The 27803-nt window shown below is 41.7% G+C and overlaps 1 protein-coding gene across 1 annotated transcript in view; it reads left to right on the top strand.

Moving 5' to 3' along the window:
* The first annotated feature begins 4623 nt into the window (after positions 1-4623).
* The window catches only part of LOC139422223 (protein shisa-9B-like), a 33705-nt gene continuing 10525 nt past the window's right edge, over positions 4624-27803 (top strand). Inside the window, exons 1-3 of the mRNA XM_071173391.1 lie at positions 4624-5384; positions 7357-7469; positions 26844-27002. Of these exons, the coding sequence (XP_071029492.1) occupies positions 4864-5384; positions 7357-7469; positions 26844-27002 (793 nt within the window). The 5' untranslated portion in view covers positions 4624-4863. The remainder of the gene's footprint in view (positions 5385-7356; positions 7470-26843; positions 27003-27803) is intronic.

Here is a 27803-nt window from a genome sequence, read left to right as displayed (position 1 = left end):
GCCTACCATCAGTAACACACTACGCCGCCAGGGACTCAAATCCTGCAGTGCCAGATGTGTCCCCCTGCTTAAGCCAGTACATGTCCAGGCCCGTCTGAAGTTTGCTAGAGAGCATTTGGATGATCCCGAAGAAGATTGGGAGAATGTCATATGGTCAGATGAAACCAAAATTTAACTTTTTGGTAATAACTCAACTCGTCGTGTTTGGAGGACAAAGAATGCTGAGTTGCATCCAAAGAACACCATACCTACTGTGGAAACATCATGCTTTGGGGCTGTTTTTCTGCAAAGGGACCAGGACGACTGATCCGTGTAAAGGAAAGAATGAATGGGGCCATGTATCGTGAGATTTTGAGTGAAAACCTCCTTCCATCAGCAAGGGCATTGAAGATGAAACGTGGCTGGGTCTTTCAGCATGACAATGATCCCAAACACACCGCCCGGGCAACGAAGGAGTGGCTTCGTAAGAAGCATTTCAAGGTCCTGGAGTGGCCTAGCCAGTCTCCAGATCTCAACCCCATAGAAAATCTTTGGAGGGAGTTGAAAGTCCGTGTTGCCCAGCAACAGCCCCAAAGCATCACTGCTCTAGAGGAGATCTGCATGGAGGAATGGGCCAAAATACCAACAACAGTGTGTGAAAACCTTGTGAAGACTTACAGAAAACGTTTGACCTCTGTCATTGCCAACAAAGGGTATATAACAAAGTATTGAGATAAACTTTTGTTATTGACCAAATACTTATTTTCCACCATAATTTGCAAATAAATTCATAAAAAATCCTACAATGTGATTTTTTTGGATTTTCTTTTCTCATTTTATCTGTCATAGTTGAAGTGTACCTATGATGAAAATTACAGGCCTCTCTCATCTTTTTAAGTGCGAGAACTTGCACAGTTGGTGGCTGACTAAATACTTTTTTGCCCCACTGTATTTCTCACATGTGCAGAACAAGGTGTTTGTTTTACAGTCCTTCTTTGGGGGCAGAATTGGCATCTCCTCCTCTTGCCTGCCCCAGCTGCAGCCTCAGGTGGATCAGGACAAGATTCAGCCCCCTGAACAGCTTTCACAAGTGCTGCAGAGGCTGCTGTGCGGGGGAGACACTCCCTTCTTTGAATGTGTGGGTTTACAAGTGCCTTTCCCAGCTGCTCCAGGAACACCCTCCTCTTGTTCTGCTTATCAGGCATCCAGGTAGGGTTGATCTTGTTCCATATAACAAAGGCATTGTATGAGGACACATCAATGATGTTATGGAAGATGACCAGGGGCCAGCGGGCAGTCATCCTCCTGCAGCTGTAAGTTCCAATCACGTTGTCCAGGTTGTCCACGCCTCCTTTGTTGTGGTTGTAGCCCAGGATGATGGCTGGCTTCCTGTCCTCACGATCACTGAACTCAGCCGTTTTGTGCAGTGTGCTCAGGAGGACCACACTCTTGTTCCTCTTCGGGAGGTAAGAAACTAGAGTGGTGGTGGGGGTGAAGGCAAACTTTGATGAGAAGGCCTCTCTCCCCCTTGTTTCGAGGAGTGCAGAGGGGAGCTGAGGGTGATCTTCCTCTTCAGGAGCTGCTGGCTGAGTTCATAAGAGGTGAAGAAATTGTCACATGACATTGTGCCCCCTCAGTCCATCTGTCACATCAAGCACAACCCTCATTCTCTGGTTCTTCTCCGGGCCTCCACTGGTCGGCTTCCCTGTGTAGACTTGCATCTTCCAAGCATAGCTGGATTGTGCGTCACAGGCCACCCATATCTTGATGCCATACTTTGCTGGCTTGCTGAGCATATACTGCCGGAAAGGGCAGCAACCTTTGGACAAAAGAGATTACTATCAGTAATTAGTATCAGTGTCACAGAAAACAGAGGTATGGCAGATGCTCCACCCACTTCTCCCAGACCTCTGTTAAGGCCGCCAGTTTGCCTCTCACACATCTTGGAGGTCTTGACACACGGTTATCAAATCGTAGCATTCTTGAGAAAGTGTGAAAGACTTTCTGTGGCATCGTGGCACGGAAAATTGCCCTTCCACTCTCTGTATCCCAGAGACTACATGTAGCCTCGCCTCGGGACCTATACACACCCGCTAAGATTAGCAACCCTATGTAAGCAGGCAGGTCAATCTCTTCCATCCTTTTCTAGTTGTCTCCATGAAACTCTCCAAATGTGTCATCTCCAGGATGATTTTTTCGATGGCTGGTGTGATGAACATGTAGAATGTTGAGGCGATGTTATGGACATGGGCAACTGCATGTCTTGTGGGCCCTGGGGTTGTCCTTATGACATGTTGTGCTCCCATCCTGCCCTGGTTGTCATATGATGACAAGGACCATATTATTTTGCTGTTCTTTGACAAAAATGTCTCTCTTTCAGCTTGGGTGATTTCTTCTTCATCTGAAGATGATGCATCGTGCTCTGGGTTGTATTATTCCCCGTCTTCTTCTTCATATACCTCCTCCTTTTCTAAATCATTGTTCTCTTGTTCCTCCTGGACATCTGAAAAAATCAGATATATGACCTGTTGGCCACTGAAACGTGCACTCATGGCTTCAGCAGAGAGAACTGGGGGGACTGTCATCTGCAGCACCTTTATCGACCCACCATTAGTAAACAATGCTTTCAAGAAATGCTTATTTTGTCTGAAATTTTGTTTATTTTGTCTGAAAATATTTTTACTTTGTCTGTAAACTTCAGTCATGTGTGGGGTCGTGGAGGGGAGATGCTGCACATGTGTGTGTGTGTGTGTGTGTGTGTGTGTGTGTGTGTGTGTGTGTGTGTGTGTGTGTGGTTTTTGTGGTGTGTAAATGGTTTTAGAACTACCAGGTCAAAAATGACCCTAAGACAATCTTTGTACCCTGGTGGTGTACAGCTCTCATGGGAATATGGACAGAGGCGATGTTTCACTTTTTCTAATGTTGGGGTCACTCTAGGAAGATTCATCCAATTTCCAGTTGAAAAAAAATAATTTAGGGGGTTTTCTCTGCTGTTATACATGGTGGCGGGCCATTGTTTACCCTTAAGAAGGGTTAATCAAACCAGACCGTACCATTTTCTTTCTTTTTTTCGTTGAAGGATAGCCAGGGGCACACTCCAACACTCAGACATCATTTACAAATGAAGCTTGTGTTTAGTGAGTCTGCCAGATTAGATGCAGTTCTCTTAATAAGTCTGTGAATTTGACCATTTTCCTGTCCTGCTGAGCGTGCAAAATGTAAGAAATACTTTTTGGTGTCAGGGAAAATGCATGAAGTAAAAAAGTGCATTATTTTCTTTAGGAATGAAATGAAGTAAAAGTAAAAGTTGTCAAAAAATATAAATAGTAAAGTAAGGTACAGATACCAGCAAAAACTACTTAAGTATTTCAAGTATTTTTACTTAAGTACTTTACACCACTGCATTTTGAAATTCTGAATGTATTGTATCTCCCATGATTGTACCACACACAAAATAGCATGATCATGCAATTATTTATTTTGGACTTTTACTGTGAGTGTTGAAACCTCTGAAGCACTTTAATGTTGAGAACATCTCCCTAGTCTAAAACTCATATTGGATTCCAATCAAATAAAAACTATTGGAACCAGTCCAAATGGACCCCTATAGGATTCTATGGGAATACAATCCTATAGGATAGGTTCTAAAATCTGCTAGGATTTACTTTTGGATTGTAATAGGATTTTTCTATTGGAAACCTTTAGGATTTTTTGACTAAATCAAATCAAATCAAATGTATTTATATAGCCCTTCGTACATCAGCTGATATCTCAAAGTGCTGTACAGAAACCCAGCGTAAAACCCCAAACAGCAAGCAATGCAGGTGTAGGAGCACGGGGAGTTGTTCTCAATAATCAAGTCTTACAGAAATAATTATATGTACCACACCCTTTTGTGTGTGGTACAATCAAGGGATATACATTCAAATTCCAAAATGTACAGGTATACAAATCAAATGCATTAGTCAGACGAATTGTATTGATTATGCATATTTTATCACCTCAAATGACAATACAGTTACAGCACTACAATGACAAAGGTCACAACAATACTAATCACACCTTGTTTGCTTGGGCTATATCCTTTTTTCATAGTTGTGGCCTATTGAACAATACATAATGATACAAATAAGGTGCAATATATCGGCCACAAATAGCAGTCAAATACAACATGCATGAAATCACATTTGACTTGACAGACAACAGCAGCATTGCAACTCTATCATTTAAATGCACCCCGCGACTTCTTAGGCATATAAATAAATAAATATTCGGACAGTATTGTATTGTCTGAATACAGTATATATTTTTCTGTAGCCTGCAGTAGGCTACTATGAAAAAAATGAAATCTGAGCACGAGCATGTTGTTCTGTATATAAACAACAGATTGCATACATCAGATCTCTCTCTTTCTGCCTGTCTCTCTCCCACCTACCACAAGTGTCTCCACCTCCTTTTCCTTCCCCACTCTCCCACTCTCTCGGTAATTGGTTCGGTAATATTCCTACTGCCTGGAGTGAACTACCAGAAGGACTCCGACTATCAACGGAGGATGTCTGTGGCGCAGCGCAGAGAAATTGTCTAAACCTATTCAAGATACCTGTAGCAACTGTAAAAGTGTTGTTGTCGCATCGGTGTAAAGATCTCATCTTTTTTTTGTTGTTATAAGCAATTGGAACAGATATAACATTTACACACATTCCCATACAACATCACCGTGCGCTGATGGACAATTACGCGCAGAAGTTGCGTTGCGTAATCATGATAATCATCGCGGATGGCTGTGTTTCATGTTCTTGGATTATGCGTACAAGCTTGTTATGATACCTGGTCATCGCCTTTCCTTCGTCTACAGTGGAGAAGAAAAGTAACAAAGGGACGCACATGATGAGAAGCGCGGGGTTGTTGCTTGGCTACTTTTTGGTGAAAGTTCTTGTATGCGACGCGGAGGGGGAGCCAGGGAAGAAGCTAGACGGCTTTATTATGGTACAAACGGGTACCAACGAGTCAAAATTGAACGGAAAGAATAGCGTTTCGGAGAGTCCGCATACAGAGGACAGGTGCCGGGGTTATTACGATGTGATGGGCCAGTGGGATCCGCCGTTTGTGTGCCAGACGGGCAGTTACCTGTACTGTTGCGGGACCTGTGGCTTCAGATTCTGCTGTGAGTTTACAAGCTCGCGGCTGGACCAGACCACCTGCAAAAACTATGACACCCCGCCGTGGATGATGACAGGCAGACCCCCGCCTAAGAAAAAAGACCCCACTCACGACCCCACAAAAGATAAAACAAACTTAATTGTGTATATAATATGTGGAGTTGTTGCCATAATGGCCCTCGTTGGGATTTTCACAAAACTTGGACTTGAAAAGGCGCACCGTCCACACAGAGAAAACATGTCAAGGTGTGTGTACAGTAAACAACATCAGCAGTCCCTGTGCGCAATGCAGTAACAACTTTGGATAGCCTAAATGAATGCAGGAATTTAACTTTTATTTGGGTGTCAGAAGTTTCTTTAAAATATTTAGATGCATTAAAGATGCTGTTTTGTTATAATAGATGATAACCCACTGGACACAGACGTCAGTTCAACTTCTAGTTTCGATTTACATTTGGTTGAAATCAACAACAAAAATCAACAAAACATTTCGGTGAAAAGTTGGGTGAAATAAATACAAAATTTCCTTACCTTGATGACTTTTTTCAAATCCAGTCATTTTTCCCACATCACATAGATTTGTTGGTTGAAATCAAATCAAATCAAATTGTATTGGTCACATACACATGGAAACAACATTGATTCATGATCCAATCAGTTTTTGCCTAGTGAGGTGTTAAAATATAGAATAAATATGCATGATCAGTCAGTTCTTCTGACCACAATTTGATTGGCAATCATAGGCAATACCTATGCAGCCTACTATATTTTATTTGTGAGTGACTGTGAATACCTGTCCAATTGCGCTGATGTCTTGAGATTCCATCAAAATGCCATACTTTTCATTCTGAAGGATTGAGAACTCTATACTGAATAATAATGAGCTCACTATGTCCTGGTAAAACCAGATGTGTTGTAGGAAGTAGTGTGTGATGAGCCATGCTCACTACGTCCTGGTAAAACCAGATGTGTTGTAGGGAGTAGTGTGTGATGAGCCATGCTCACTACGTCCTGGTAAAACCAGATGTGTTGTAGGGAGTAGTGTGTGATGAGCCATGCTCACTACGTCCTGGTAAAACCAGATGCGTTGTAGGTAGTAGTCTGATGAGCCATGCTCACTACGTCCTGGTAAAACTAGATGTGTTGTAGGTAATAGTGTGTGATGAGCCATGCTCACTACGTCCTGGTAAAACCAGATGTGTTGTAGGTAATAGTGTGTGATGAGCATTGCTCACTGCGTCCTGGTAAAACCAGATGTGTTGTAGGTAGTAGTGTGTGATGAGCCATGCTCACTACGTCCTGGTAAAACCAGATGTGTTGTAGATAGTAGTGTGTGATTAGCCATGCTCACTACGTCCTGGTAAAACCAGATGTGTTGTAGGTAATAGTGTGTGATGAGCCATGCTCACTACGTCCTGGTAAAACCAGATGTGTTGTAGGTAGTAGTGTGTGATGAGCCATGCTCACTACGTCCTGGTAAAACCAGATGTGTTGTAGGTAATAGTGTGTGATGAGCCATGCTCTCATCTCCTTTGATGTCATCTACCAACACGGTGCCATTAAAAGCCACTTTTTTACTCCATTACACCTGCAATTGTTTTTAATTATCTCACTGCCCTAGATTTCAGCATTTTAATTAGCTTCATTGTTCTTTTTGGGGGGAAGCGAACTTAAGGTTCACTTCCCCAAAAAAACTGGTTGATTCAATGTTGTTTCCATGTCATTTCAACAAAAAGATTCAATGTGAGGACTTTAATTTCACGTTTAACTTACGTTAATTGACAACTCAACCAAAAGTAAATCAAAATTAGACGTTGAACTGACGTCTGTGCTCAGTGGGCTGCCTTTGTCTCAACATGCCTTGTGATCCCCATTGTGATTTGTCATATTTCTCAACTATATTATCAATGCACAAAGGAAGGTGATCCCACTAACCCAATATAACATAAATGGTGTTGTGCATATCAATGAAAACCCTTTGAGCATATGATAATTGGTCATTGGTAGTTCATCTACAAGCATGAGAGTAATTGATTTGATTTAATCTCCATATTCAAACATTAAGACCTGTAAGGATTTCCGATAAATATCAGATATATATTGAGGTTTACAGCGTTTGAGCTGCTGTAATTTTGCTAGATTTCGTAGCTATTTTGATTTCCATGTCATGCTTTATTATTGAGTGAACCAGCTGATTGAGGTGTTTGTGTTTTGCCAGGGCTCTAGCTCAGGTGATGCGCCAGCCTGGTCCAGGAGAACACTCAGAAGACGGAGTGCATGGACAGCACTATGACAACATGCAAGCCAACAGGGTACCTGCGAACAGTCTCCGTAAGTCGGCCTCTTCCATCCAATGTCTCATTTCATAGAGAATAGCCACTATAACAATAGTTTGATACACATTGGAAAGTACAACTAATGGTAAGATGCATAGTGTATTATGTGAAGTTCTGCAATGAATTGGGTATGGTCATGATTGAGATACAGAGATGGTATAAACAGGATGCCATCTGCAGATGCCTGAGGGTCTGACTGCTGTGATCAGACAAATCATGCACAGTCTTTACCTCAGTACACACACACACACACACAATGTTTCAAACAGCCACCACCAGTAAACCTTATCACGCAAGAGAACGTTGACATTTTTATTTTCATCAATTCTATGCTGGAGTCCTATTGGAGTGCCCAACAGTCTCCGATTGGTCTTTGTGGTTGTAGTGAGGCAGCTGTGAAATTCAAAAGGCTTTCTTCACCACCACCCTTTGCCTTCCTGGCTCGCCTGATTTAGCTGCTCCAGATAAGAGAGTTGTGAAAGAAGTCCATTTTGGAGAGTCCTGTGAGCTGCTGAAGCAATTACTCACAGCCTCAGTAATCATTTAACACACTGGGATAATTATCATCATCATCCGCCGCTGACTAACAGTAGTATAAGTCTTGTGCTGCTCTCCATCTCTTACAACTGGCTCTTTCTTTCTCATCCCTCTCTTTTTAGTCTCTCCCAAACAGGCAGGCACACATCTATACACAGACCCGCAAGAATTCACTCACTCACACACACACACACACACACACACACACACACACACACACACACACACACACACACACACACACACACACACACACACACACACACACACATGATGCAGGATGTATTATTTTATTATGGATTGCATGTCTCAGGCTGCCAGTTGCAATCACACAGGCTAGGCTTTAGTCACTAATGGCAATGGACAGACTTTTCCCCATTTGCTTGTTTGGAAGTGATTGTAACGCATGCCGTCTGTTGTTGGAGAGAAGTAAAATGACATGTTTACTTGTGGTAGTGCATTTTTCATGCTGAAAAGGAGTGTCAATGTATGACATGAAAAACAAGCTGTTTGTTTGTGTGAGACGGACAAATTGGACTTGGAGAGAATGATAATGGGAATACTAGTTTTATGTTGACGTCATAAGCATATGGCAGCAGTGTGTTTTTTTTGTTTGTTGTCAAAAACTGAAGTGGATGAGGCAGCTCTGGGTCAAGAGCCTCCACTTAGATTCTTGAGTGTAGCTGAATGTAGCTTCCACTGATAATTGAAGCTTGTAGCTTGTATTCACGTGAAGAGCTGGCATATTTCTCTCCCATCCCCTGGGTAGGAATTACCAAAGGGATTGGAGACCCAGTTCTGCAATCAGGTGGGCTGCATGGACACACATTGGCATTGTCTCTCCTCACAGTATTGGGAAGGATCCATACGTTTTCACACAATAGCACTGTGGATTGGAGAGGGTAGATGAGTGGAGAGGTGGGTTCTGGGTAATCTCTTCCTTTGTCAGTGGCCCTCCCACCTCCTCCTAGCACAACACTATATCTCTTAGTCCATCACAACAAGTTGAAGCAACAAGGACCTCTTCAATCTCCACTGTGTTGGCACACAAAAGGGATGTGTCATTTAGTGTGACAGAGCTTTTCAGGTGTCCTTAGAAGGCCAGGGATTGGGTGAAAGCAGTGTGTGATTCCACTAGAATTCAAAACACTGTTTTTGATTGGTTTGGCATAATGTGGGCATTATGGAATCAGAAGGAGCAGTTGATCACTATTAAGGTGTGCACTGTATTGGAACAGAGGTAGTGTTGTTTAGTTATGCTAACTGGGACCCATATTCAATAAAGTGGGATGACAGCACAGGTTTCTTTGAGTAGCTATTCACACCTGTTCCCACACTGACTGTTCTCTTGTAAAATATCTCACAGGCAGAGCAGTGTCTTGCTGTTTCATGAGAAGATGTGATGGGTTATTGTATCAGTGTGAATAGCCTCACCCAGTGAGCTCCCTGTTGAAGATGTGGAGAGGTGCAGGGAGGTGTGTGAGGGGAGACACCCAGGTGTTGTGCTGTTAAAGAGCTGACTCCATCTCCATGCAGGCTGAGCGGTAATAACCCAGAAAGTGGGGTGTGTGACTGTGCTGGGAGCAGGGCCATTTCATAGAGCACTGGGACTAAAAAAAACTTTACATTACTGAGGTTCTCCAATCTGAAATACCATTAAAGTGCTTAAAGTCGCGAGTGCTGAGTCTGACTGGTGGCAGGCACATACTCTCAGGCAGCAACACAGTGTGTGATTGTTTTGAATGAGGTAACCCACTGTGTGCAGCTTAGTAGACAGACATCAAGTCAGGAAATTGACAGAGCTTTTTATGGTAGCATGGTATCTCAGCAAGACTAGTAAGAAACCTCAGCCACTAGACTAGAGAGCATAATCAGGGTTGCCATAGTGGTGGAAAAAAAAGAAAAGATACAATCAGAACAAGGGAAATAATTTAATTCAAATAGATTTTCAAATTTGCCTCATGCAGCATCAATACAATCGGAATGGAATAAAACCCTTTGGGCTGAAGCGCCTGAAGAGTGTTATTCTGGTGAATGAATCTCATTATCACACATGTAAAGCAAGCACACTGCGCTAGCCGAAGCTCTCACTTAGACAGGCTATTCCACTGGATGTGAATTATGCAGGGTATCTAATCTAGTCTGAGGCTTATGTCCATACAGTGGGGCAAAAGAGTATTTAGTCACCCACCAATTGTGCAAGTTCTCCCACTTAAAGATGAGAGAGGCCTGTAATTTTCATCATAGGTACACTTCAACTATGACAGACAAAATTAGAAAAAAAAATCCAGAGAATTACATTGTAGGATTTTTTATGAATTTATTTGCAAATGATGGTGGAAAATAAGTATTTGGTCAATAACAAAAGTTTATCTCAATACTTTGTTATATACCCTTTGTTGGCAATGACAGAGGTCAAACGTTTTCTGTAAGTCTTCACAAGGTTTTCACACACTGTTGCTGGTATTTTGGCCCATTCCTCCATGATGATCTCCTCTAGAGCAGTGATGTTTTGGGGCTGTTGCTGGGCAACACGGACTTTCAACTCCCTCCAAAGATTTTCTATGGGGTTGAGATCAGGAGACTGGCTAGGCCACTCCAGGACCTTGAAATGCTTTTTACGAAGCCACTCCTTCGTTGCCCGGGCGGTGTTTCGGATCATTGTCATGCTGAAAGACCAAGCCACGTTTCATCTTCAATGCCCTTGCTGATGGAAGGAGGTTTTCACTCAAAATCTCACGATACATGGCCCCATTCATTCTTTCCTTTACACGGATCAGTCGTCCTGGTCCTTTTGCAGAAAAACAGCCCCAGAGCGTGATGTTTCCACCCCCATGCTTCACAGTAGGTAATGGTGTTCTTTGGATGCAACTCAGCATTCTTTGTCCTCCAAACACGACGAGTTGAGTTTTTACAAAAAAGTTCAATTTTGGTTTCATCTGATCATATGACATTCTCCCAATCTTCTTCTGGATCATCCAAATGCTCTCTAGCAAACTTCAGACGGGCCTGGACATGTACTGGCTTAAGCAGGAGGACACGTCTGGCACTGCAGGATTTGAGTCCCTGGCGGCGTAGTGTGTTACTGAGGGTAGGCTTTGTTACTTTGGTCCCAGCTCTGCAGGTCATTCACTAGGTCCCCCCATGTGTCTTTTATACTGATAACAAGTTCAAACAGGTGCCATTAATACAGGTAACGAGTGGAGGACAGAGGAGCCTCTTAAAGAAGAAGTTACAGGTCTGTGAGAGCCAGAAATCTTGCTTGTTTGTAGGTGACCAAATACTTATTTTCCACCATCATTTGCAAATAAATTCATTAAAAATCCTACAATGTGATTTTCTGGATTTTTTTCCCCTAATTTTGTCTGTCATAGTTGAAGTGTACCTATGATGAAAATTACAGGCCTCTCTCATCTTTTTAAGTGGGAGAACTTGCACAATTGGTGGCTGACTAAATACTTCTTTGCCCCACGGTATATGTGACACCCCATGGGATGCATTGACTACCAAAGAGGACTGTCTGTGTGTGAACTGTGTCTTGTGAGATAGTAGCGCTCTGAAGAGGTGGCAGGACAAGTAATTAGGTTAATGTGAGGCTGCATGTTTTTGAGTAACATCTCCTCCTGGGTTTTCAATCTGATGTTATATTACACAGAACACTTGCTGCATTGAGGATTCAATTGAAAGAGACTCATTAGCATGGTGAAAGGCTTACTTGTGTCAATATCAAGGTATCATTAAAAATAATAGTTTTTTTCTTGGCCTTTTTTATCTGCATATTGTGCTTTTTTGTAATTGTACAATATGATTTTAAGCAACCCACTGGGCAAAAACGGGTTGATTCAACGTTGTTTCCAAGTCATTTCAACCCCAAAATTAAAATGTAATGACATTGAATCAACGTGGAAAACTGATTTGATTTGCAAAAAGTCATCAACATAAGGGAATTTAGTATTTTTTTCACTTAACTTTTAACCTAAATCCAATGTCAGGAGGACATTTTTGGTTGATTTCATGTTGAATTCAAGTTATTCGATAACTAAACCAAATGTAAATCAAAATTGTGCCCAGTGGGAAAGCTTTCTCCCATTGTTATGGCCGTAGACTTCAAGTTCATTCAAGTAATGAGGCCTTTGTTTCAAAGACCAATTTTGAAACCTTCATTAACCCTCGTCAGACCTTTAATTGATTATGAAAGAGCTGTGTTAGAATTAGATCATGGCTATTCATTTTTTTCAAAGGGCTTTGACATTCACAATACAAAGTCCACTCTTTTATACAAGAAGAGACAGTGGTTTCCGGTGCTTCAGATCATTCATGCTATACAGTGCTTCCAGAAAGAATTCATGCCCCTTGACATATTCCACATTTTGTTGTGTTCCAGCCTAAATTCAAAATTGATTAAATAGATTTTTTCTCACCCATACAATACCCCATAATGACAAACTGAAAACATGTTTTTAGACATTGTTGCAAATGTATTTCAAGTAAAATACAGAAATATCTCATTTACATACAGCTGAAGTCGGAAGTTTACATACACTTAGGTTGGAGTCATTAAACCTAGTTTTTCAACCACTCCACAAATTTCTTATAACAAACTATAGTTTTGGTCGGTTAGGACATCTATATCTAATTTTTCCAACAATTGTTTACAGACAGATTATTTCACTTATAACTAACTGTATCACAATTCAAGTGGGTCAGAACTTTATATACACTAAGTTGACTGTGCCTTTAAACAGCTTGGAATATTCCAGAAAATGAAGTCATAGCTTTAGAAGCTTCTGATAGGCTAATTTACATCATTTGAGTCAATTGGAGGTGTACATGTGGATGTATTTCAAGGCCTACATTCAAACTCAGTGCCTCTTTGCTTGACATCATGGGAAAGTCAAAAGAAATCAGCCAAAACCTCAGAAACAAAATTGTAGACCTCCACAAGTCTGGTTCATCCTTGGGAGCAATTTCCAAATGACTGAAGGTACCACATTCATCTGTACAAACAATAGTACGCAAGTATAAACACCATGGGACCATGCAGCCGTCATACCGCTCAGGAAGGAGACGTGTTCTGTCTCCTATAGATGAATGTACTTTGGTTTGAAAAGTGTATATCAATCCCAGAACAACAGCAAATTACCTTGTGAAGGTGCTGGAGGAAACAGGTGCAAAAGTATCTATATCCACAGTAAAACAAGTCCTATATCGACATAACCTGAAAGGCCACTCAGCAAGGAAGAAGCCACTGCTCCAAAACCGCCATAAAAAAGCCAGACTACGGTTTGCAACAGCACACGGGGACAAAGATTGTACTTTTTGGAGAAATGTCCTCTGGTCTGATGAAACAAAAATAGAACTATTTAGCCATAATGACCATCGTTATGTTTGGAGGAAAAAGGGAGAGGCTTGCAAGCCAAAGAACACCATCCCAACCGTGAAGCACGGGGGTGGCAGCATCATGTTGTGGGTGTGCTTTGCTGCAGGAAGGATTGGTGCACTTCACAAAATAGATGGCGTCATGAGGTAGGAACATTATGTGGATGTATTGAAGCAACATCTCAAGACATCAGTCAGAAAGTTAAAGCTTGGTCACAAATGGATCTTCCAAATGGACAATGACAACAAGCATACTTCCAAAGTTGTGGCAAAATGGCTTAAGGACAACAAAGTCAAGGTATTGGAGTGGCCATCACAAAGCCAAGACCTCAATCTTATAGAACATTTGTGGGCAGAACTGAAAAAAGTGTGTGCGAGCAAGGTGGCATACAAATCTGACTCAGTTACACCAGCTCTGTCAGGAGGAATGGGCCAAAATTCACCCAACTTATTGTGGGAAGCTTGAGGAAGGCTACCCAAAACGTTTGACCCACATTAAACAATTTAAAGGCAATGCTAACAAATACTAATTGAGTGTATGTAAACTTCTGACCCACTGGGAATGTGATCAAATAAATAAAAGCTGAAATAAATCATTCTCTCTACTATTATTTGGACATTTCACCTTCTTAAAATAAAATGGTGATCCTAACTGACTAGGATTAAATGTCAGGAATTGTGAAAAACTGAGTTTAAATGTATTTGTCTAAGGTGTATGTGTAACGCTTGTCTTCGTTCTCCTCAGACGAGGAGTAAGAAATGTCAGACCAATGCGCAGCGTGGTAGGTGTCCATATATTATTTAATACTGAACACTTGAACAAAAACAATAAAACGACAAACACGAACAGTCTTGAACGGTGAAGCAAAACACAGAACATAAAATAATCACCCACGAAACACAAGTGGGAAAGGCTACCTAAGTATGATTCTCAATCAGAGAAAACTAACGACACCTGCCTCTGATTGAGAACCATACCAGGCCAAACGCAAAACACAACATAGAAAAAGGAACACCTGTAGGGAGGAGACGGAGAGACAGCCTGGTGTGGGGGCCTGCCACCGGAGGCCTGGTGTGTGGAGGAGGCACTGGATAGACCGGACCATGGAGGCGCACTGGAGGTCTCGAGCATCGAGCCCGCCCAACCCTACCTGGCTGGATGCTCCCCGTAGCCAGGCCAGTGCGGTGAGGTGGAATTGACCACACTGGACTGTGCTGGCGAACCGGGGACACCATGCGCAGGGCTGATGCCATGTACCCCGGCCCGAGGAGACGCACTGGAGACCAGATGCGGCGAGCCGGCTTCATGGCACCTGGCTCGATGCCCACTTTAGCCCGGCCGATACGAGGCGCTGCTATGTAGCGCACCGGGCTATGCCTGTGCACCGGGGACACCGTGCACCTCACGGCATAACACGGTGCCTGCCCGGTCCACCTCTCTCCACTGTATGCACGGGGAGTTGGCGCAGGTCTCCTACCTGACTTAACCACACTCCCCGTGTGCCACCCCCCTCTCATCCCAGCCGCGCTGTCGTGCTGCCTCCTCATACCACCGCTGCTCAGCTTTAGCTGCCTCCAGCTCTGCCTTGGGGCAGCGATATTCCCCAGCCTGTATCCAGGGTCCCTTGCCGTCCAAAATCTCCTCCCATGTCCAGGAGTGTTGTGATTTCAGCCGCTGCCCGTTACCACGCTGCTTGGTTTTTGGTTGGTGGGTGATTCTGTGACGCTCGTCGTTGGAATGAGGTGAGGACCAACGCGCAGCGTGGTAAGTGTTCATCATATATTTATTAAACCGAGAACACTAAACAAAATAACAAAGGAGAAACGAAACAGTTCTGAAAGGTGACATACACATAACAGAAAATAATCACCCACGAAACACAGGTGGGAAAAGGCTACCTAAGTATGATTCTCAATCAGAGACAACTAACGACACCTGCCTCTGATTGAGAACCATACCAGGCCAAACGCAAAACACAACATAGAAAAGGGAACATTGTCAACCCACCCAACCCACTCCCTGACCATACTAAAACAAAGACATAACAAAAGAACTAAGGTCAGAACGTGACAGTATGCTAACTTCCAACTTCAACTGTAGGTATTCACACCCCTGACACAATACATGTTGGAATGACCTTTGGCAGCGATTACAGCTGTCGGTCTTTCTGGGTCAGTCTCTAAGAACTTTGCACACCAGGATTGTACAATATTTGCACATTATTCTTTTTAAAGTTCTTCAAGCTCTGTTGAGTTGGTTGTTGATCATGGCTAGACTGCAATTTTCAAGTCTTGCCATAGATTTTCAAGCCGATTAAAGTCAAAACTGTAACTAGGCCACTAAGGAACATTCAATGTCATATTGGTAAGTAACTCCAGTGTATATCTGGCCTTGTGTTTTAGGTTATTGTCTTGCTGAAAGGTGAATTTGTCTCCCCGTGTCTTTTGGAAAGCAGACTGAACCAGGTTTTCCTCTAGGACTTTGCCTGTGCTTAGTTCAATTCCATTTATTTATTTTTATCTCAAAAACTCCATTGTCTTTACCGATTACAAGCATACCCATAACATAATGCAGCCTTCACCATGCTTGAAAATATGAAGAGTGGTACTCAGTGATGTGTTGGATTTTCCCCAAGCATAACATTTTTAATTCAGGACATAAAGTACATTATTTGCGGTTTTACTTTAGCTCCTTAATGCGAACAGGATGCATGTTTTGGAATATTTGTATTCTGTACAGGCTTCCTTCTTTGTTATTTAGGTTAGCATTGTGGAGTAACTGAAATGTTGTTGATCCATTCTCAGTTTTCTCCTATCACAGCCAATAAACTCTGTTACTGTTATAAAGTCACACTTGGCCTCATAGTGAAATCCCTGCGCGGTTTCTTTCCTCTTCGTCAACTGAGTTTGGAAGGACACCTGTATCTTTGTAGTTCCTGGATGTATTGATACACCATACAAAGTGTAATTAATATATCAAATAAAATATGAATTTAATCAACTTTAAATTCAGGCTGTAACACAATAAAACGTGGATAAAGTCAAGGGGTCTGAACACTTTCAGAAGGCACTGTATATGGCTCAGGTGGTTTCCATTCTGATTCCCTTATGTCACATGATGGAACTAATACATATGGTGCCAATATGCATGACATCTCCATGGAAACAAAGGTATGACGACCAAATGGCCTGTCCGTGGACTTTTGCTGTTGTAGGTAAAATAGATAGGAGCAGAAAAGTGATTCTTGTTGAATTACACTAACTTAAGATGCAGAATACATTATATCTGACTTTGAATTAATTTCCCCACAGAGGAAAAAGGACCTGATTATACACTTGCAGTTTGCAGTTCCACTGTCAACTCCTATAGGATCGTGCATGCCTGTATCCATGGCAATCTCACACATTTGTGCCGACACTGATTTTCATCTGCCCCTTACAACTTTAGATTGAACTGATAAAAATTAACTTTCATCTAGGGAAATTCCCCTGAGGAGAACTATACATATAGACATTTGAGGCACCCTTAAATATCATAATAATCATGCTTTGAGGGAAATACTAATAATGAATGAACATTCCTAATAGGCAGCATAGTTCTTCGTTTTCAACACATCAACTGTAGAATAAGCATTTTCTTGGGTTAACGCTTCCACTTTCTCCTCTTACATCTAAACCCGCCAAAGTAGAGTACGGAAATGTGTGGACAAGGTAGTATCTTTCAGAAAACGTCTGCCTGGTTGTCACAGGCATATAGTACCCTGAACATCAAGCCTACTGTACCTCAAGGTATGCCTACGAGATGAGTTTTCTCCTTCAGCTGAAATGATTATTATTCACTTTAATGAATTCAGGCGTTCTTGGTGCTGCCATGTCAGGCGAATAATTAATCATTCTTTAAACAGAGACCCCTTTTTTTCTTCCGTGCCCCCTCCTGGAATAATGATCCGTTCATTACCAGCCAGCCGACATGTTGACAGGTAGGTGGTGGAAATTAGAGGTTCAGGAGCAGCTAGCGATAGGATGGGAGCTTCAGCACTGTGGCCTATGGCTGCCTCACTGATGGGTCACAGTATAGCTATTAGTAAGCTACATTTAAACCCACAGCAAAATGTCATCAGAAAAAGCTTAACATGAATCCCTCCCTGTACAGTACATTAAAACAACACACCACGTTCAACAATTTAAAAAAAAGTAAGTTGTAGGTTTATCATATACCAGGCTGCCGATCAGACCCCAATACCCAATGCCCTCATGTATGACCAATGACAAGGATTTATTTTAGGACTGCCTAATGGCATTTTTTAGTAGTTCAATAATATGGGGGGTTACTGCAGATACCTTAGATCACTTGTTCTGAACATCCTCACACCACTCAGGATACTCTGCTTCCATGCTGGCTGGTGATTGGGAAATGACACCGAGGGCCCTGTTGGGTGTTCTATCACATCCGATGTAATGTAATATTAATGTCCACTGAGAATGGTCACAGCTTCAAAGGGGGCTTTCTTCACTTACTCTTTAAAGAGGGTTCTTTGGTCATCTTTTCTTTGTTGGTAAGTGCTGGCAAGCCCCTCTTAAGTGGTAAGTGTTTAAGTTTACTCCCAGCTAAATGATGAATATCTACATTTATAAACAGATTTAAATGTAGATGAAGCACAGCCCATGTTAGATCATGAGCATTATTAGTGCATCATTGGCATCATAGTATCCACAATCTACAATACCATAGGAAACACATCCCTCTGAAAAATATATTGCTGTTTTTGACCATACAATGCGTGTCATAGTGTTTGTGAAAATGACTGTCCTTCCATTACTCTTTTGTAATTGTTACTAGGTCAGCAAAGACAGAGTTAGTTCATGTCAACAGACGACCAGACGTTTCTTGTAACAAATGGATGCTCTGGGAAAGAAATGGTCATTGTCAGAATAGAAACCCAAACAATCACAACCATGCATCTTACAACCTCAAAACCACCAGACTTTATTAGTCCAGGAGACCATGAGTTCAGGAGCAGCACTTTGAGTTCAGGAGCAGCACCATGAGTTCAGGAGCAGCATAGTAATACTTCAGTCATAGTAGTACAGTAGCATTACATCTCTACTGGGTCTGGTAGTTCTCTCTTTGTAGATAATGCCTCAGTTTTACAACAACATACCTCCCATGTTATTTCCATTTTCTATGCCAGCTTTGCATCTGGTTGCAACAAAATAGGTTGTGCTCTGTTTTCACACACAGGAAAATCTATCACCGTCACTGTCGTTTTGATGTATTTGAGGACATCAAGGTATGGCTTTCATATACACGCGCGCATGCGCACGCACGCGCGCGCACACACACACACACACACACACACACACACACACACACACACACACACACACACACAAGGATCTAATTTTGTTTGTCAACTGGACATGAGAGGTAAATAATTGCACCGGCAGGAACAGCAGCACTAGCTATGTGACTGAGCCCTCTTCAGTTGGTTGGTAAGCGTTCAGGAGATGAATCCCCTTGTTCAGCTGCAGTAGTATGTGAGATTCAGGAAAACAGGGCAGCACAGATGGATTTGTAACATTAGATCAACTAGCTACAACGGACAGATATTACAATAGAACAACAAAGCCTGTTAGCATACAAAGTGTCCTTTCTCCCAATCAACAGAAAAAGCCAACAGAAACACATGACAAAATCCTGTACCCTGTACACAGAATATAGTCTGCTATATCCCTGAGATTATAGCCTTGAGAATACATTGTCGGGAGGACTGTAGTTATTTTGACTGCACAACAGCTCCACTAAAATGGTTATTTTCTCCCTGGCGTTTTGCTTCTGTCTCTTTGACTAACTTCTGGGCAGGGGGTAGAGTGGTGTATCTAGAGGACACAGTCATGCGCCTGTTCTCCTCCTCGTCCCCTAGCCATGTCTGGCACTGCCAAGTGTACCCATGCCAGGGCTGCCTCCCTAGGATGGATACTGCCTCTATTGTAGGGGTTGTGGGTGCCTGGTTGGCACTGAGTGAAATGGTCCAGAGGGAGTTCTCACACGTGTCAGCCGTCACAGATGACACAATCCTCTCAGAAAGACAGGGCTTTGTTCTAGTTCCCTCTCCTCTCCTCTAGTTGCCTCTCCTCTGGGTGGGTGGCTGGCTGGCGTCTAGGCTACACTCAACTTCTGTCCTGTGTGCTGCTGGGGCCATCTTGGCCACACGCACTGTCCTGTCTCTCTCCTCCAGGCCTGCCTGTGTGAGCAAGGGGCACCTGTGGCCACTTGGCCTCTTTTCTCTCTAGGCAGCCAGCCGAAGAGAAGAAAGTTCTCCCTTGCCGCCAACACACACGGCCGGACTGTCTGGCAGGCCCTTTCCCCACAAGACAGTGTCACAGGAAACTGTATTTAAATGGGTTACTACTACCTACAACGATGAATGGAAAACAGTTACAAAACATCAGCTGTATATCCAGTTACATGCCTGTTTTTTAACAGGGCATTTTGTATCTCCTCTTCCTTTTTATATCTGCCTTGTTGAATGGTTTTAGACAAAAGAATGCTGTGATCATTTTGAGACACTTTAGTTAAGCTTCCGCCTAAGGGCCAAACCTCCTTTAAAAATACTGGTGCTGCATACCAAAACTGTAGTTCTATATCTTTGTTGGTACCTGACATGAATGATAACACCTTGTCAAGCACGCAGGCTGAGAAGAGAATCTGGATACAACAATGTTGAAAAGTGAGATGAGGGTTTACTCCAACTAATGGAATACAAATGAAGTTCTCTCTTTTCTAAACTAATTTATTTAATGTACCATAAGTAGCACAAGGCAATATGCAAGCACTTGGATGAGCAGATAGTGATTAGCTTTTGCATTGCTATGGGCATATTATTTATTGTGTAGAAGCCACATTTGTGTCTGTTCTATAGACGAATGAAACGCACGCTTCCATGCATGGACAACTTTGACCCAACTGGTGGCATGGAGATGACCATTATCACAAATAGTGCACACAAACCCACCATCATACAGGGTTTTAAGTAGTTCACCCAGACCACAGCACATACATCTTAATGCACAAAATAGTGAATATGTTTTATCTATATTTAATGTACCTTTTGAAAATCGTTATTCTGTGCTTGTATTTTTACCTAACTGTTTACTGAATTATCCATTCATAAAGCACATACAATGGTGTCACTGTAATGAACAAGTTTGACAAAATAACTGTGTTGTCCATCCAATATACTCTTAGCATAGGGGAACGTCAATTTCATTCAGTAACGCAACAAGACAAAGCTCATACATTAGATTTACGTAGTGCCAGCATATAAATTCATTAAATGTTCATTTCATGCAGGCTTTTTGTGAGTGCAGCAGAGCCTGTTCTCCCTCAGCAGATAAATAATGGGAGTATGAACTGTTGCTCATGTGGGTGTTGCCAACTGGTTAATGTATGAACTATGGAGACAGGCCATTGCAAGTTGGAGATTCCATTACTTAGTTGGCGTAGTCAAACTTGCCTCTGGAGAGAAACCTGTTCACCTAGTTTGCCAATCAAGCCATAAACATCAACATTTACAAAGTGAAGTGTCGCCCTCAATAACACTCAGAGTCTGGAAGCGTAGGCTACATTTCAGAGGTGAGCTGATGAATGCGTATGAATTTAAGGTAATGGAAGCAGGTAGAGCACAGAGAAGGAGTGAACAATGCTCTGAGAGAGGAGAAGAGAGGAGGCGTTATTGATTCTTCTGCTGCTTTTAACTCACAGTGAGCTCCACCTGTCAGATTGGATTACACAGACAATGGCTTTCCTCAGTCTGTAGGAATTCAGATACTGTTTTTATGCCATCATCTGCACCCAGATCAGTTATGTTCCATCCCTGCATATGCCTATTTTATGTAAATTACAACTGAGGAAATTCAACTTATAAAATGACCTGTCAAGTCATGATTTACCCTGGTGAGTCAAATGTTTTTCTCATCAATCTTCAAGGCCTGGCTATTAATCTCTCAGCTTGTCCAACCTTTATGAGTATAAAGAAGAAAAGCCAGGGGCTAGACACACATTTACATGGAATATAGACTTCTTCCATCAGGGCAAATAAGAGTGACTGACTGACTTTCTTCTTGCACACTGTCTAATACCCTGTAAATCCGTCTAGCAGAGGTAGGTTTCAGCGAGAGGCTCAATGTTAAATGTCACACTGACTATTCTAGACAAATTCATTTGTGAAAATCAACATAAAATACTGACAAACTGTGCAAAGTATTGAAATCACATTCCTTGCAGTAGGTATATTGGAAGTATGCAAATACTGTATTAGGTTATTTTCTGTACATGCTTATTGAATCTGAGATGTTTCAATGCAACAAAGCAATGCCAAAACAGCTGATGAAACTACAAGCGTGCATCAAATATGATGAAGTATTGCTAATAAATTATACTGTATATGTTATTGGAGGTCTTAGGACTGAACCTTATGCAGACTTTCACTCCCCAATTGTAAATAACCTGTGAATGAGAGTGTCCTTCCCATTGTACCATCCATCCCTTTGGGGCATCCAGCTCCCAAAATACGCTCTTGCATTTTTTATGAGTTCTTGAAAGGTATCTGTGTCTGTAGTGTTGATTCACTTACTCCTGCAACAACCTTTGAGTCTTTAACCTTACAAAAGTTTTCACAAATGTACCACTTTTTTACCAGTGGCAGACAGATGGAAAGTGAATTGAAGTGGGACTCCAGTCAGTTAGAAGGAATGGTGTGTAAAGAGGACCAATGCCTGGCAGATTAAATGGGATTGTATCCATTGTACACAGACAATGGATTGACAGATGTATTACTCCTTAAATTAGCAGCTCAATGCCAAAGTAGCAGCTTGTTCTTCAGATTTCCAGATTTCCAGAGGTGGGGTAATTTCAGAGAAGAATGATTCTTAAAAAGCACTCATTGTTTTCACCTAGTCACAGAACCATACCTGACCCACTATTAGCAGGTGTAGTGAAAGAGCTGTAAAGCTTCCCTCTATATATCTTTTAATGAGGCAACACGGATCATTTCATGGTCTTTTACAAAGTAATTAGCACAGCACGGAAACATCTATTTGACCGGTGGGAAATTAGCCTCTAATTAGCCTATTTCACTATTATTATATTTTTATTATCATGGAGAGGCTGCACCATGGCATAGTGGACTCTGAACAGCTAAAAGTTTATACTTGTTAAAAAAGTTAGAATGTTATACTTGTACCATCTTTTATTTTTCAGTGGGAGAGGAGAGTACAGTAGTCCTTTTGAAGTGGTGCTGACAGTTGTTTCATGTTTGGTTCACGCCTCCTGTCCCTGACCTTATTCTCCCACTGCCCTCCTCCCACTTTTTAACTCTTGCTACACTATCCTCTTTCATATTAATTGGACTCGCTAAGGAAAATAAACATCTTCCCTATTCTCCATTCAAAAGCATTTTCTCCTCTCTTTAAAGTACATTTTTAAAAAAAAGTACATTTTAAAGTACATTGTAGTTCTGTGCAATGGTCTCTTCCTCTTTAAACCCTTGTCCTTTTCCACAGAAAACACTGGAACGTTTCAACAATCATCATTCATTCATGCTGGGGTCCCTCCAGACCTCTGTTGAAAGCTCTACTCCCCTGTTGTTCCTGAACCGTCTCCTGTTGGGACCACTGTGCAGCAGGAGGAATATTTTTTCCAGGAGGCAGTGTAGTATTTCAAAAGAATTTCCAAAGTTTCTGATTATCATAGTCAGTAGCCCTCAGGGAACCTTTAGGTCCAAATCTGGTGGGCAAGTTGCTAGAGTAGTATCTATGAACTTTTCCCATTCTTCATATTTATTCCCCTGTGGATAAGCATGAAATTAAACACAAAAAGATGAACTTCATAATTTATTTTTAGTAAACAAAAGTTCATTTCGAACTGCAATTTTTTTGCTGTTGATGCTGTATTTTTCTGGGGATAAATTGATTTCAAGCCATCCATTCCTACATTTTGGTTCTGCACATCTGAAAGATCATGCAACTTTTCTTATCATGAAACATATTTTTCTTTCCTCTCCAACCAAAATTGATTAGTGCACCTGCTGTTGGCTAAAGCACTCTTGGCCTGGCTATCAGACAAGTCAGATTAGACATCTTTGCTTACATCGCTGCTGCCTTCAGCCTTTCGGACCTGTAGATCCAGCGATGATTGTGTTCATCATCTGGAGAAGAGAAACCTTCCAGTGGCTGCTGCTGAGTCATGAGCCAGGAAGCATGCGTAACTAAAGCTGGCATATTCATTAAGTAACTGTCTGGGAAAAATAGACTAGAATCCAATCAAATCGCCTGCCAGCCGGGAAGACGAGGAGAACAAAAGCTCTGGTGACATTTCAGCGATAGCTGACATCTCTTCCCTGACGAATGGTCATTGCTACCAAGACCCTGTTTCAAATCAGAACATCTATTTCAGTCCACTTGGCATCAGTCTTTTCACAGACAGACAGAACCATTTTAGCCTAGATTTGATTTTCTTTTTATCCATTTCTTTCACGGCTCATTGTCCACTGTCCAAAGCAGATGATAGTGTTCAGCTAAATGTGTAAATGCAAATGTATTTAGTATATTAGCTGTGGAACTAATTAGAATGGAATATTTTGTACTAGTTGCAGCACTGGCAAACAGGGTTCCACGTCCACTGACCTCCTTATCAACTAACTAACATGAAACCGAGCAAAATAGGCTTTTCACACTGTGGTGTGTGTGCCTGATTAGATGTTGCATGGCAACAATAAAATGAGGTATTATAATGCAACAGATCTTACAGATAAGACATTTTATTTGACTTGTATTTTATCATTTCAAACATTACAAACATTGATGTTGTCTACTCAGTGTTCGTCATGTCTGTATTCTCCCCTCATACCATCAGTGCAGCAGAGAGATGCAGGTGTACAGTAGCATACAGTTAAAACAAGATGTGAGTCCTATTATGCGAACTGCTTGGTAAGATTTGGGGCATAAGTAATGGGGGATTGTATGTCCTTTTTCACCTTTTTTCCTCCCAATCTACTGAAGTGTAAACTTGCCAGAGAAATCTGCTCTCAGAAAATGTTGACTTGTTGACTTGCAAAAGGAGTCGTTAAGTTGTTAATTGGCCTCAGTGTGCCTCCGCAAATATGCCATCGATCACGGCCAGTTATTATGTGTAACTTACAAGTTGACAGCCTGTTTTGATCATCATGACTAGGGAAAAGAGGGTGGTCACACTGCAGATATGATTGAATTCTGGAATCCTTGTTAAGTATGATATATTGTGATACTATTATACCGCTTTTATCATAGGCACTACTGTATGTTGTTATTGTGGAACCTAGAGCATTGATACTAATTGAGGACTGCGCCTGCGCATTAATGCACGGTGCTTGAACTTGAGTTTGAACGATAAAGTCATGTCAACGTTATCGCTCTTTCAAGTATCATTTATTACTGTTTGTGTCGTAGTAAGAACACAACAATTATATATTAAAAAAGCATTCACACTGGAGTAAATGGTGCCAGGTCTTCTACTACTGAACGTTCACATCTGTGAGATGAGTAATGAACTGGAGGTTGTCATCTCTATTTTCTAAAGCAGACGTTTATAGTTCTTCATTTATCTCAGTCTCAAAGGTACAGTCAAGGTAACTCCTTTTCATTTACTCTTTTTAATGAATACTTGTTCACTATAAATAATAATAGAACAACCTATGTCTTTTGATTAATCATAATGATAATAAACAGTTACTTAATATTGCTTTTATATTACTCAGTTACTTATTGATGGTGCTGTGAAAATCAAAACGATTGTAGACAAATGAATATCTAATGTAGGACAGGGCCCATAAGAAGTCAGATCATTATTTTCCCATTTTATAACAGATGATATTTACAATTTGTAGTAGCCTTCGAATGAATCCAGAGCTTTAAGCAGTGCTGGACCATTCTATTTTACTTGTTGAATGTGTGGTCATACATAGGAAGCTGTTGTTACTAACAGCATTTCGTGCCATAGGTTAAATCTGCTGCTCAACAGATTGCTTGTACTTTGAAAACTCATTAGTGTTCTCAACATGCCCAAGCAGCAGTTTATGGGCACTTACAATGTCTAATACAATGACTCTACTCTCTCAAGGTCCTGGTATTGTTCCTCACAGTGGGCTGTGGACATCAGTAATGGAAGAGACTTATGTTTACATGTGCAACATGAATACGGATACAACAACAACATGGGCTGAATGAATGTACAGTATTACCTTGACCAATCAGTAACTGCTACAGCCAAACTGGGGGAATGCATTTTATAGAACTCTGCTATTACACACAATATCAATATTGAGCAATTAGTTAACTTTACGTTATTGATATTCTACTGTAGATAGCTACTGTAGTATTGCTGAGTAATTAAGGTGGCATTCACCGTCCCCCAAACTGACACCTGGGCGTGGGTGCAGTCTGCTGTCTTCTGACCTCCTTAGGGTCCTGCGGGGCCAGTTGAAAATGATGCCCACAACATCTGGTTGTTCTGCCATGCCAGCAGGCAGGGGGCCAGTCAATTTGCCATGGTTCCATGCACTCCTCAATTAAGCAGATGTCTGCATGCTGGATGCTGTATTAGTACCATTTTATAAAGAGCAGTCATCACACTCTCTCTCTCCAGCTGAGTCCCCAGGGAGGGCCAACCAGCACGGGGGTGCAATGTTACCAAGGATCTGAAGCAATTACCTCTGTCCATTCTTATCCATCCGTCAAATTGATTTCTATCAGGCCTATTGAGAGACATATCAGCTGGGGGCTGAGCTACGCTGCTGTTGGTTTTGGCTGAGGCTTGTTTGGAGGAAACCAAAGAGATTCGATTGGGAGAGGATTAGCACAGTGAGCTGGCTAGAGGGGCCATCTAGCTTGGAGCGGTGGACGGTTAATGATTTGTATCCCAGGGCTAACATGAAGAGACTATAACAATTGTGTTGGCAGGTCAATGAGATAGTGTAAGCTGCCTACATGGGGTCTAGCAGGTCTCGACTTCCACAGCTTTCCTGGGAGACACCAGCTCTTACATCTCACCAATGACAGGAAGGAAGAATCACTGATTTAAAAAATACTGCTGATATGTCACGTCCTGACCTTAGTTCCCTTTTTTATGTCTCTGTTTTAGTTTGGTCAGGGCGTGAGTTGGGTTGGGCATTCTAAGTCCGAAGCACTGTGTGACCCTGATTTAGCCCACTGCAGTAAAATGTAAAAAATATTGCCTCACTTAAGTGGGAAAACAATACAACAGTGCACAATCGAATTTACTCACTTCTAAATACATTGTAGCATTTATATGGGCCCATAATCTCAATCACTCAGATGGAACATCAATATTTAATGACATTTTTTTACTTTTTCTGCCAAACTGATACCTGCCATCTTTCTCTTTCTCTCCCTACAGAGGCAAACCAGATGAACAGTGTGGGTCCAGGATCATCACTAATGCCAGGCTTAGGGTCTCCTCCCCACCCCTACCCTTCCCTGGGACAGATCACTAGCCCCTATGAGCAACAGCAACCTGGGAAAGAGCTCAATAAGTACGCCTCCCTCAAGGCTGTCGGTAAGAGACACACTTATTGCTCATTCTAAGATATGCGGATATGGGAATACAGGAATAAGCGGTGAGCTGCTTCTCTGATTAACTTCACAATCAAAATAGCTAATCAGATTTCATCAGCTAATCAAAAGGGGTAATATATAATTTCATTATAATTTCAAATCTAACTAAATGCATATACACAGTACAATATAAGTACCAGTCAAAAGTTTGGAGACACCTACTGATTTCAGGATTTTTCTTTATTTTTACTATATTGTAGAATATTGAAGACATCAAAACTAGGAAGTTACACATATGGAGTCATGTAGTAACCAAAAAGGTTTTCAACAAATCAAAATATATTTTATATTTGAGATTCTTCAAAGTAGCCTCCCTTTGCCTTGATGACAGTTTTTCACACTCTTGGCATTCTCTCAACCAGCTTCATGAGGTAGTCACCTGGAATGCATTTCAATTAACATGTGTGACTTTGTTTAAAGTTAATTTGTGGAATTTCTTTCCTTCTTAATGCGTTTGAGCCAATCAGTTGTGTTGTAACAAGGTAGGGGTGGTATACAGAATATAGCCCTATTGGTAAAATACCATATTATGGCATGAACAGCTCAAGTAAACAAAGAGAAATGACAGTCCATCATTACTTTAAGACATGAAGGTAAGTCAATCCGGAAAATGTCAACAACTTTGAAAGTTTCCTCAAGTGCAGTCTCTAAAACCATCAAGTGGCATGATGAAACTGGCTCTCATGAGGACCGCCACAGGAAAGGAAGACCCAGAGTTACCTCTGTTGCAGAGCATAAATTC

Source organism: Oncorhynchus clarkii, chromosome 12 (genome assembly GCF_045791955.1).
Source record: "Oncorhynchus clarkii lewisi isolate Uvic-CL-2024 chromosome 12, UVic_Ocla_1.0, whole genome shotgun sequence".
Taxonomy (NCBI): Eukaryota; Metazoa; Chordata; class Actinopteri; order Salmoniformes; family Salmonidae; genus Oncorhynchus; species Oncorhynchus clarkii.
The sequence above is the reverse complement of the archived record's forward strand: the minus strand, read 5'-3'. Positions and strand labels throughout refer to the sequence as shown.